This window comes from Hyla sarda, chromosome 5 (assembly GCF_029499605.1).
Source record: "Hyla sarda isolate aHylSar1 chromosome 5, aHylSar1.hap1, whole genome shotgun sequence".
NCBI classification, from domain to species: Eukaryota; Metazoa; Chordata; class Amphibia; order Anura; family Hylidae; genus Hyla; species Hyla sarda.
Window position 1 is genome coordinate 235,973,781 of NC_079193.1, and position 13,220 is coordinate 235,987,000.

The window sequence follows — 13,220 nt, forward strand, 5'->3', positions numbered from 1 at the left end:
ATTCCTGACTCATCATTTTCTAACCATCTGTTCAGTAATGGCTCCCTGCTCCATCATACTTTTATACTGTATCTATGTCCTTAGAGCATAGATACATTTGAACATAGTGTGACTTTCAGGGGAAAATAAATATACTCTTTTTTCTACCCTTTATCCTAAAAAGTATTAGCCTCAGATTCCTAAGATTACTGGCTAGCTTAGAATCCCAGCAGTTTTCAGCCCAAAAAAATATTAGCATTTGACAAATTCCTTAGTGGACCCCTATTGACTCAGCAGAGATGATGACATTATGAGACTTTTGTACAGTATATCAGATAAGAAAAACAATAATCAAGTAAAGAAGTGCCTAACAACTTAATTTTATTAGAATCAATTAAAATCCACCAATGTATTAGTGTGACCCCAAAATGTGCTCCAAAAAAAACAAAAATCACTAAAATAATGATGATCCACCACAATACACTGCAAACTCAGATGACTAATATACAACTCTCATATATCAAATTTGGGAAGAAGGAATACCTTTTGCCTTTTCAAAACCAGGTCTTTGGTTATTAATTTTACCCCTACTTTTTACCCAAGCATACACCCTGATGAGCTCTAGTAAGAGGGAAAGGCATGTAGTTAAAATGTATAAGCTGTGCAAAAAGTACACCAGGGTACACCCACAGCAAAATCTGTTGCACAGCTTATACATTTTAATCGCACATCTTGCCCTTTTATTAGCCCTTATCAGGGTGGTTTAAGAATGGAAGGACTCCAGGGCTGAACAAACAAAATTACGGTATTATTTTCCCTTTCTGGGGGTATTGGGAATAAATGTGGAATTTGGCTCACTTTGGTTGCTTATACTCAAGAGCTAAAGTAATAACATATGTTGCAATTTATATTATTGCCAAAACACTATTAACCTCCTGCTAATTATACACCTGTAATCAAAGGTCCTTTCAATTTGGTTAATGGATCTTTAATTCATAATGTTTATGCTTTAATGTGAATTTTACAATCACATAATCAGAGGTAGTGGCATACATAGGAGAGGGGACCCCATAGCATTGGCAGAATGGTGACTCTCAGGACAGAAAGGCCTGACAATGCAGATACCTGGAGAAAGGAATTCCCTGTGCCTTACCTGTGCTCCTCAGGCTTCCACGAATCTGTGATTGTTGAAGGCTTCCTTAGATAGCCCTTAGCAATTGAGTGCCAATTGCAATAGCATTACAATGATCTATGTGAGCCATCTACTGACGGCCTATAAAAGGTCCCTAAAGGGGGTCAAAATATGTGTTAAAAAATGTTTTTAAAATATAAAAAAAATCCCCCACCCCAATAAAAATGTAATATTACACCCCTTTTTACAAACAAAACAATTAAAAATAATAATAACGATAAACATATTTGGTATCATCGTGTGTGTAATTGTCCAAACTATTCAATTATTGCATTCCTGATCCTGCATGGTTTACGACATAAACTAATAAAAATTCAAAACCAAGCTGATTTTTTGGTCACATCAAATCTCAGAAAATGGAATATAAAAGGCTTTAAAAAACAGAACTACACAAAAGTGTAACAGCTAAAACCTACAGCTCATGGCGCAAAAAAAAAAACCCTAACACAGCTCTGTAGGTAGAAAAATACGCAATAAGTTTTTTTATGCTTTTTCAGGTTTTCAATTTTTTTTCAAGCATAAAACGAAACAAAAATGATCTGACTTTGGCATCATTGGAATCGTAGCAAAGAAATTCTCAAAAAAAACAACTGACTTAAACAAAATATATCTTTATTTAATAAGTTCAGATAAAAATATAATCACATAAAAATGAAGTCACCAGAACATATACTGGAGGTCAAGCATGGTAAGGGTGCACAAACACTGGGGCTCAGGATAGTGAGAGGACAACTAAAGTCAAAAATGATTCTCTAAAATAAATGAAATAGCAGATGAACACTACTGCTGACCTACAATGAGAGAAGAAAGTGGCAAATATACAGAAAATCCCAGGAAATTAACAAGGAATAACTACAAAAACCATGTGTGGTGCCAAGTCCATATCTACCAGCCCCGGCGTACGTTTCGCTATTGGGAACTTCGTCAGGGGGAGGGGGGGGGGAGAGGGGATGGAAGCCACAAATCAAAATTTGCTGGGTCATGAAGGGGTTTATTTAGAAACAGCTATAATTATTAATTAGCTAAAGAAAAATGAGAACTCAATGTCTTATAGTTACTGTTGTTATTTGTTTAGCATTCAATATTAATGTCTGCTTAGTACAAAATATGACATTTTGTTTCTGCAGCACAATCCTCTTGATAGCTCCAGCTAGATAAATATTGTTTTACTGTTGGCCTGATATAAACGAATAGTTCAGTATTGATACGAAATACGTGAGTGTTTAATGATTATAACGGAAAAAGACACATCTGTTCGGCAAGTAAACACATTGCCCAGAGGAAACATTAGCGTCCACTTAGTGTAGGGTTTGCACAAAGCCATTAGTAAATGAAAATAAATGATCTTTTCTAGTGCCGCACACAAGTTTTAGAAGAATACCAGCTCTGACTCAGTACATTGACTACCATATATTTGTTAAGCATTTTCTCTTATCCATATACGTAATCTCAGTTAGCGACTACATTTGCCAGGCTCTGAATAAAACATTAACTGCATCTGCTCTGACCTGACATTTATTAAGCATTGAGAGACGTTATGATAAAATAATCTCACTGTCAGAGGCAATGCCACATCATAATATAATATGTTGTCCAACTGAATTACTCACCATAAGGAACATTTATTATCATTGATAAACAGCGCCAATGGCCACTCTAAGGATTAAGTGCAGATTTGTTTTTAGCACTTCTATGAAAATCTGTGAATGTTAAATACATGACACTTGTGTTGGATCACATCAAGGCCAGGAGGGAAAAAAAGGTTAGAAAGGCTTTTATTATCCTTCTTCACATTCAGCTACAGTGAATAATAAGCAATTGACATTAGCCCGTCTTGAAGTCTTCTTTATGATCTTAAAGGGGTACTCCGCTGCTCAGCGTTTGGAACAAACTGTTCCGAACGCTGGAGCCGGTGCTGGGAGCTTGTGATGGCATAGCTCTGCCCACTCATGATGTCACACCCCGACCCCTCAATGCAAGTCTATGGGAGGGGGCGTGACAGTCGTCACGCCCCCTCCCATAGACTTGCATTGAGGGGGCAGGGTGTGACATCATGAGGGGGCCTGGCTATGATGTCACGAGCTCCCAAGGCGCCGGCTCCAGCATTCGGAACAGTTTGTTCCAAATGCTGAACAGTGGAGTACCCCTTTAAGGCAAATTCCTACACAATGCATGTACGTACAGTAGCATGGTTGCTAGCTATGGTTTAATCTTTAAAGCCATAAATCTGAGTCAAACAGAAAGACATCTATAAGGCTTCTTTTTTTTGCACTTGATACTATGTAGGGTTAGGGTTTGCACAAAGCCATTAGTTAATGAAAATAAATGATATTTTATACTGCCGCACACAAGTTTTAGAAGAATACCAGCTCTGACTCAGTACATTGACTTCCACATATTTGTTAAGCATTCTCTCTTATCCATATACGTAATCTCAGTTAGTGACGACATTTGCCAGGCTCTGAATAAAACATTAACTGCATCTGCTCTGACATGTATTAAGCATTAAGAGACGTTACGATAAAATAATCTCACTGTCAGAGACAAGTTGTATTACATGGTTCCATTCCTTTCATTGGACTAGGTTTGTTTGTGGCCATCTGTATCTTCCTCATAAATTTCCCCTGCTGGTCCAGCAGTGATCAGCTAATTGCTGTGCCAGCTTTATTCTGAAAGAGAATTGTTACGAGAGGAACGCTGGGTCACAGTAAAAAGAATTGTAAACAAATATATCTAAGAACCAATTACACTGATCACAACATTTATTCCATCTGTCCAGTAGTGTGTAGGCTCTGTGCTACCAAAACAGCATGTGTCATCTGACTAAGGCAGCATTCACACCTCGTTTTTTACATACCGGTGCCGGATCCGGCTGGGGGAGGGGAAAACCGTACCCCAGCCAGATCAGCCCTTGACTCCATTTACTTTAATGAGCCGACCGGAGTCAAACGGTGACTCCGGTCGGCTCAGTTTTCACCCGTATCCGGTTTTGGACCAGACCTAAAACCGTAGTATACTACGCTTTTAGGTCCAGTCAGGAAACCGCATACGGGTCAAAACTGAGCCGACCAGAGTCACCGTTTGACGGTCGGCTCATTAAAATAAATGGAGTCACGGATCCGGCACCTGTATGTAAAAAACGAGGTGTGAATGCAGCCTAAGAGAACCATGATAACCATGATACCAGAGTGAATCCTGCTGTGGCTTTAATCTTGTATCCTTCATTCCTCCCCAAATGGCCTCCAAAAGCCACCAGTGTTAATTGGTGCTCAATATAGCAATTTTCTTGCTTAGACAAATGGACCATACTACGCTGTTGCAATGAGGAACTCTAGGCAAAGCTTGTCATAAAGCTGAACCTTCATTTCTTAAAGGGATACTCCGCCCCTAGACATCTTATCCCCTATCCAAAGGATAGGGGATAAGATGTCCGATTGCCGCGGTGCCGCTGCTGGGGAGCCCCAGGAGTTCGCGAGTTCGCTCTGTGCGTAATGACGGGCGATACAGGGGACAGAGCCGCATGACGCCATGGCTCCGCCCCTCGTGAAATCACGACCCGTCCCCTTAATGCAAGTCTATGGCAGGGGGCGTGACGACTGCCGCACCCCCTCCCATAGACTTGTATTGAAAGGGGCGGGCCGTGATGTCACAAGGGGCGGAGCCATGACGTAACAATGCTCCGGCCCCTGTATTGCGCGTCATTACGTGCAGAGCGAACTCGCTCTGTGCTGTAATGATAGCGCAGTGCGCAGCGGGGATCCCGGAGCTCCCCAGCAGCGGCACCGTGGCGATCTGACATCTTATCCCCTATCCTTTGGATAGGGGATAAGATGTCTAGGGGCGGAGTACCCCTTTAACCTTCGGGGTATTCCAGGATTTATTTTTAATTGACTATGCTACATGGGCTTTAAAGTTAGTGTAGTTCATAATAAAGTGTCTGTACCTTATGTGATCTTTGTCTTAATGTTAATTTTTAACAGCATACAAAATTACTGATGTCTCAGGTTTTCCTAGGGTGCAGTACGGCCGGAGACATTACATCACTAGTCAGGTGTTCAGAGGGAGCCAGTCTTTGCGGTGATGGGTGGATTTACCACTGGGTTGGAGGGAGATCATTCTGCAGTGAATTTTAGTTTTGCAAAAGCTGGAGGCACATTGGTTAGAAAACACTGATCTTTTTTTCACTAAGACTCCTAAGTCCTTTTCCATGTCAGTCGTCCCAAGTGTGCTCCCATTTAATCATAATCCCAGCCCGGATTTTTGTTCCCCAAGTGCATTACTTACATTTGTCAGTGTTGAACCTTATCTGCCACTTCCTAGCCCAAACCTTCAACCTATCCAGATCCATTTGTAACAGTGCACTGTCCTCTATAGTGTTTACCGCTTTACAGAGTTTAATATTCTCTGCAAAGATTGCAAATTCACTATTTAAGCCCTCTACAAGGCCATTAATGAATATATTAAATAGAACAGGATCCAAGACTGACCCTTGTGGTGCCCCCCACTAGTAACAGTCACCCAATCAGAATAAGTACCATTTATAACCACCCTCTGTTTCCTATCACTGAGCCAGTTACTTACCCACTTGCACACATTCTCCCACAGCTCAATCACTCTCATTTTATGCACCAATCTTTTATGTGGCACCGTATCAAATGCTTTCGACAAATCCAGATATACGACATTCAGCGATTCCCCCTGGTCCAGTCTGGAGCTCACCTCCTCATAAAAGCTGATCAGGTTAGTTTTACAGGACCGATCCCTCATAAAGCCATGCTGATATGGAGTCATACATTTATTTTTATCAATATACTCCAAAATAGCATCTCTTAGAAAACCCTCAAACAATTTACATACAACAGAGGTTAAACTAACAGGCCTATAATACCCGGGGTCACCTTTTGACCCCTTTTTAAATATTGGCACTACATTTGCCATGCACCAGTCCTGGGAGCAGTCCCTGTTACTATAGAGTCCCTGAATATTAAAAATAGGGGTCTGTCTATTACATTACTTAATTCCTTTAGAACACGAGGGTGAATGCCATCTGGATCTGGCGATTTGTCTATTTAGATTTTTCGTAGGTGGCTTCCTGGGTTAGACAGGTGACCTGTACTGGGGAGTTTACCTTATCTCGCTGTATTTCACCTGGCATTTCATTTTCCTCAGTGAATACAGTGGAGAAGAATTTGTTTAATATATTTGCTTTTTCCTGATCCCTGTTTATAATTTCTTCCTCATCATTTTTTAAAGGGCCAACACTTTCATTTTTGACCTTTTTGCTATTTATATAGTTAAAAAACATTTTGGGGTTAGTTTTACTCTCATTGGCAATAGGTCTGTCTGTCTCTATTTTTGCATATTTTACATTTTTCTCTATAGCTATTTAATGCTTCTTCACTGCCATCCTGTTTTAGTAGTTTAAATGATTTATTTTTGTCATTTATTGCCCCCTTAACATTTTTATTCATCCATATTGGTTTTCTTTTATTTCTGACCCTTTTATTCCCATAAGGTATATACATTTTACAGTGAGAATTTAAGATATTTTTAAGTCTCCCATTTAGTGTCAGTATTCTTGTTTTTGAGGACATTATCCCAATTTATATTGTTAAAGGGGTACTCCGGTGCTTAGACATCTTATCCAAAGGATACAGGATAAGATGCCTGACCGCGGGAGTCCCGCCGCTGGGGACCCCCGTGATCTTGCACGCGGCACCCCATTTGTAATCAGTCCATTGAATTTTAGGAAGGCAAAGTTTGATCAACTCAAGAAGCCCTTAAAGGGGTACTCCGGTGCTTAGACATCTTATCCCCTATCCAAAGGATAGGGGATAAGATGCCTGACCGCGGGAGTCCCGCCGCTGGGGACCCCCGTGATATTGCAAGCGGCACCCCGTTTGTAATCAGTCCCCGGAGCGTGTTCGCTCCGGGTCTGATTACAGGCGATCACAGGGCGGGCGGAGTGTGACGTCACGCCTGCGCCCCCGTGTGACGTCACGCTCTGCCCCTAAATGCAAGCCTATGGGAGGGGGCATGATAGCTGTCATGCCCCCTCCCATAGGCTTGCATTGAGGGGCAGAGCGTGACGTCACACAGGGGCGCAGGCGTGACGTCACACTCCGCCCGCCCTGTGATCGCCTGTAATCAGACCCGGAGCGAACACGCTCCGGGGACTGATTACAAATGGGGTGCCGCGTGCAATATCACGGGGGTCCCCAGCAGCCAGACTCCCGCGGTCAGGCATCTTATCCCCTATCCTTTGGATAGGGGATAAGATGTCTAAGCACCGGAGTACCCCTTTAAGGGCTTCTCTGAGTTGATCAAACTTTGCCTTCCTAAAATTCTATGTTTTTGTGGCCCCTCGAGAGATTCCCTAATTGAAGAACAATTTATAATGTATTATATTATGATCACTATTTCCTAGGTGTCCTTCTACTTGCACATTAGTTACTCTGTCAGGTCTGCTGGTTAATATAAAGTCTAGTAGGGAGCCCCCTCTGGTCGGGCCCTGCACCATTTGGGAAACATAATTGTCTTTAGCTATAGTCAGAAACCTGTTTCCTTTATGAGATTCACAGGTCTCAGTCTCCCAGTTTATATCAGAACAGTTAAAGTCCCCCATTGTTATCACATCATTCTGATTTGCTGCCTTGTTTATTTTCATCTCCATATATTTCTACTCATAATTACTCCACATTATCATTTCCCTCCCATATATCCTTCTGCAGTGCGGCTTTCAGCCTCGATTTCACATAAAGACAAACTCCTCCCCCTTTGTCCGATCCTTCCTGAATAGACTATGTTGACCACCCAGTCACAGCTATCGTCCAACCAAGTCTCTGTTATACCCACTATGTCATAGTTCTCATCAGACATCAACCACTCCAGCTCCTCTGTTTTATTGAACAGACTTCTGGCATTAGTCAACATGCAATTTAAAGGTGTATGTTTTTTCTTCCTATGAAGCCTATTCCTATTAACTATTCTAACCGCTCCCTCCCCTCCAACCCCATGTATATTAATAAGTCCCCCATCTCAATCTACACTATCTTCCCCTCTACATTGTAGATTCCCTTCCCCCCCAGTCCCTAGTTTAAACACTCCTCCACCCTTCTAGCCATCTTCTCCTTAAGCCCAGCTGCACCCTCCCCATTGAGGTGCAGCCCGTCCCTACGGTAGAGCCGGTATCCGACAGCAAAGTCGGCCCAGTTCTCAATTAACCCAAACCCCTCCTTCCTACACCAGCTTCTGAGCCACTTGTTTACCTCCCTAATCTCCCGCAGAGTCTTTAAATTCTGTAAGGGTTAGACTTGTTTTTCAGCACATCCCACAGAGACTTGAATGGGTTAAAACTAAACTAAAACACTTTGACCTGTTTCTCAGACCATTCCTAAGCAATCTGCAGTGTGGCAGGGTGAATATTCTGCTAGAAAAGGGTGCTGCCATTAGGAAATACTGTTTCAATGGGTGTACTTGGTCTTCAGTAATGGTAGGTACATGTGAAAGTAGCATTCATATGAAAGAGAGCACCCAAGGTTTCCCAGGAGCACAGTTCCTAGAGAATCTGTCTCTGCTAGTTTGCCTTCTTCCCATAGTGCATCCTGGTGTTATCTCTTCCCCAGGTACATGATTCAAATGCACCCAACTATCCTCATGATGTAAAATAAAAAGTGATTCATCGGACCAAGACACCTACTTCCATTGCTGTATGTTCCAGTTGTGATGATCATGTGAGCATTGTAGGCATTTGGGAGTAAACAGGGGTCAGCATGTGACAGTAGCTCGTCTATTGGAATGGGCAGACAAGGGTAGTGCTCACTTTCCAAGACAATCAATGAACACTGAGCTTTAGATGCCCATGTCCCTGCCACCAGCTTACCAGTTGCCCTTTCCTGGATACGTTTTGGTAGATACTAACTACTAATTACTGGGGGAGATTTATCAAAACTTGTGTAGAGGAAAAGTTGACCAGTTGCCCATAACAACCAATCAGATTGCCTGTTTAATTTTTAGAACCGGTCAACTTTTCCTCTTCACAGGTTTTGAAAAATTTCCCCCACTGGCCCTAACCCAGAAACCCAGCCATCACAAGTTGCAGAGCTCCGCACTATTTACCATTTCACCTTACTTTAATGTTACAGATGTCAGTGTAGCTCTGAAGTTTTTCTATAGCTTAATATGTAAGCACCTATTGTCATTAAAATATTGTCATTTTTACAATTTAGATTTTAGAACAGTAAAATTCAATCTTATTTTCATGTTTTTTTAACCAGAATTTCCTACAAGATCTCTTCTCACAACATGAAAAACAAATCACTGATGAAAAACTGGATGACTACACTGACACAATGGTAAGTGATGCTTCAATGATTGTAAGAATACTGACAATTTTATGAGCTTTCAATTCATTTTCATTATTATTTCATTATTAAGTTTTACAATATGTTTACATGTTGTGGTCAATCACTTTTTTGAGAATTATGGCAACAGCTGCAATTTATTCATAATGTGGAAACCCATTAAAGGGATACTCCGGCGCTAAGACATCTTATCCCCTATCCAAAGGATAGGGGATAAGATGCCTGATCGCTGGGGTCCTGCCGCTGGGGACCCCCGTGATCTTGCACACAGAACCCCGTTAGAATCAGTCCCCGGAGCACGTTCGCTCCGGGTCTGATTACAGGCGATCACGGGGGCCGGAGCATTGTGACTTCATGGCCCCGCCCCCGTGTGACATCACGCTCCGCCCCCTGAATGTAAGCCTATGTGAGGGGGCATGACAGCCCATAATCTGGTGTCTGACTGTGAGATAACTGGCTTCAGCAGGAGCCTCCCCTCTTCCCTGTCTGCGGTTGGACACTGATATATTAAAACAATGACCATTTGGCAAAGCCTTACAGTTATTCAGTAAAAGACAAATCAGATAAGCAAGAACTTATGCTAATAATCCTGCAGATCAACAAACAGTATGGGAAAATGTATCTCTTGTTTAAGGATTGCCTATATAGGTAGAAAGTGATGCCATATTCTGTAGAAACTAAGCTTTTAATGGTACTCGCACCTTGTACAAAGTAGCCTTTTCCAGTCACAAAGGTACAGTCTCTCCTAGTTGCTGGCCATGCCCAAATTCCACCCACCACAGCTTGAGTGTCATCCCTGAGTGTCTGCACAATTCAACAAATCTCTAGTGCTCAGGGATGTCACTTAAGCTGTGGTAGATGGAACTTGAGGTACAACTGAGAGAGTCTGCTCTTCCATGATATTTACAATACATTCAGTTTCCATGTTACTTTTTATGTTTTTCCCTATTATTCTGAACTTAATACTCTATTGTTAGAATGTAAAATAGAATTTTGGAAATGTTTTCAAATTTATGAAAGTTGAAAAACTATAATTCACATGTACATAAGTATTAGACTTCTCTTGATTCCTACCCTTTGATTGGAGTCACCTGTGGTAAATTCAGTTGATTGGACATGATGTGGAAAGACATAGCCCTGTCTATATAAGATCTCAAGGCTGACGATACTTATCAGAGCAAAAAGCAAGCCATGAAATGGAAAGTGCTGCCAGAAGAGCTTAGAGACAGGATTGTGTGGAGCCACAATTTTGAAGAAGGGTGCAAACATTTATGTTACACTGAATTTTCCAAAGAGGACAGAGTGGCTTTCAAAATTCTTAGATTGAGTAAATTTGTCACAACCAGGACTCTTCCTAAAGCTGCTAGAAGGGCTTTAGTGGACTATATAACTATAGGCTCATCCAAATAGATGTTATATATGGCACAGAGTGACTTCCTTTAGAGATAGTCATTTGTAGAAATACAAGATGCAATGACTAATAGTGTTTACCTGATTTAGATGAAACTCTTTGACAAGAATAAAGATGGTCGTCTGGATCTGAATGACTTGGCAAAGTAAGTGTCTTCTGCTGAAATGTTACTGCGGTTCATTAAAGTGTACCTCCAGAGTTGCTCTCCTGCCTATTCTGCAAAGTTTGACTCGCACACAATGGGCAGTTGGGTTGCCATGGTAATTGCATGCCGCCCAGCAAGTTCCGTGCAGCAGTACTATTAATTAGAAGGAGGCCAGTACACAGAACTAGCTGGGAGTCGTACAGTTGCCTCGCAAACTGACCGACCAGCATGTGCAGCGTCTCTCCATGCTGAACTTTGCAGAACAACATTGACATTGTGCTTTAAAGGGTTTGTCCAGGATTAGAAAAACAGAGCTGATTTCTTCAAAAACACCACCCCACCTGTTCTCAGGTTGTGTGTGGTTTTGCTAATTAGTCACATTAAAGGGAATGGAGCTACATTGTAATACCACACAAAACAGCTCTGTTTTTCTAACCCTGGATAACCTCTTTAAGGGTTAATTTACACTTGGAGGATGGATTTTACCATTGGATTTCTGCAGTCAAAATCCTGAATGAATTACAGTACAAAACATGTGGATAAGGCTTTGATCTAAACAAACTGGATTTTTAAATCTGCATGTGGATTTGGCACAGCTTTACATTGAGATCCACAGCAATAGATTCCCAAAGGATTTACTCTGAGGTCTTGTGGATCTGTTTTATTGCATTTATGCCAATACATGCTCATGTTTTCCTCATATACAACTTTCATTTATGACAACTTTACTTTTCCCCTTCACCTGGATAAGTGTATAGAAAGGTTTACCGAATATTTTCATCAAGTTGTCTTTAATGTATTTTCAAGTGGAATACAACCTCATTTATGTTTGTAATCTATTGCTTGACTGAACATTTCTGTACAATTTCCAACACTTGAACACTTGTACCTCTGTACAACTACTTCTCTTAAAAGGAGTGTTAAATCTATATTTTAATAATAGTATATATACTCCTCAACATTGAAATTGAAACACTAAGGCAATGTTGATAAACTTTATGGATCACTTCACTCCTTTCCTCTGCTCCTGTGCCTGGACTGGCGGTTAGTGTTCCCCTCCACACAACACCACAGTAACAGGTGAAACATCAGGCTTTATTGAAGAATGAATATGTACACAGGCAAAGCGTAGTCCCCTACGTGTTTTGGGCAGTAGTCATGGCTACTAAGTCCATGTTCACATGGTGTAATTTGTGCAAAATGTCCGCACGGAAAACCTGTGTGGACATTCTGCACATTTGAAGAATCCAGCAGGCACTAGGACCGCTCAGAAATGTGCAATCTCATAGACAGCAATGCATTTCCAAGTGAAATCCACAAAAAAGAATAGGCATGTCTATTCTTTTTGCAGATGCTGGAATTGGGATTTCCGTGATTCTGCGGCAGAAATTCCACTGTGTGAATAGTGCAGCAGATTCCCATTGAAATCAATAGGAGTCTGATGCAGTGAAATGTCTGTGTGGAATGTTTTTAATCTCATGCCAATGGAAAACAACAATAATGCTGTGCTGCAAACTTCAAACTAGATTATTAAACAAATACTGCAATAGTAGTGCAATACAATAAGTGTTCTTTTGATACCTAAAACATACACTGCTTCTGGAAAAAATGGCAGACATCCAGTAAATACCACGATACAGCTGGCACCTCTCAAAATGCTCAATAACAAATAGGGACATAAAGACAGTGATCCTTAATAACTAGCACCATGCATAAACTTATGGTTTATTTTCACCCCAGCCCCCTTCCCTTGGAACCCCCCCCCCCCCCCCCGCAGTGTTTCATGTCTAACAACTTCCAAACTTCCACTGCCTCCTTACCCTCCTGCACTTCCTACTTCATAATGCCTATCTCTTCCTATAAAGTGCTTTTACTTTATTTTTTTACTTACTCCTCTCTTTCCTGGGGTTACTAACTTATGCTTACTCCTCATTTCACTGGGCCTCATACCTCCTGCTTACGCCTCCCTATTCTGGGCATCAAACCTCCTGCTTATTCCTCCCTGTCCTGAGTCTCCTACCTTCTGCTGACTTTTGTGCTGTGTTCCACACACCTTCTGCTGTCAGACACTTCAGATCTCATTGACTTGATCAACCTGGTCCATCTCGCTGAAGCCCCAAACTGAGTCAT

The 13,220-nt window shown here is 41.5% G+C and overlaps 1 protein-coding gene across 1 annotated transcript in view; it reads left to right on the forward strand.

Moving 5' to 3' along the window:
* Positions 1–13,220, forward strand: part of SCGN (secretagogin, EF-hand calcium binding protein) — a 62,000-nt gene that overhangs the window by 26,966 nt on the left and 21,814 nt on the right. Inside the window, exons 6-7 of the mRNA XM_056521330.1 lie at positions 9,448–9,525; positions 11,035–11,090. Of these exons, the coding sequence (XP_056377305.1) occupies positions 9,448–9,525; positions 11,035–11,090 (134 nt within the window). The remainder of the gene's footprint in view (positions 1–9,447; positions 9,526–11,034; positions 11,091–13,220) is intronic.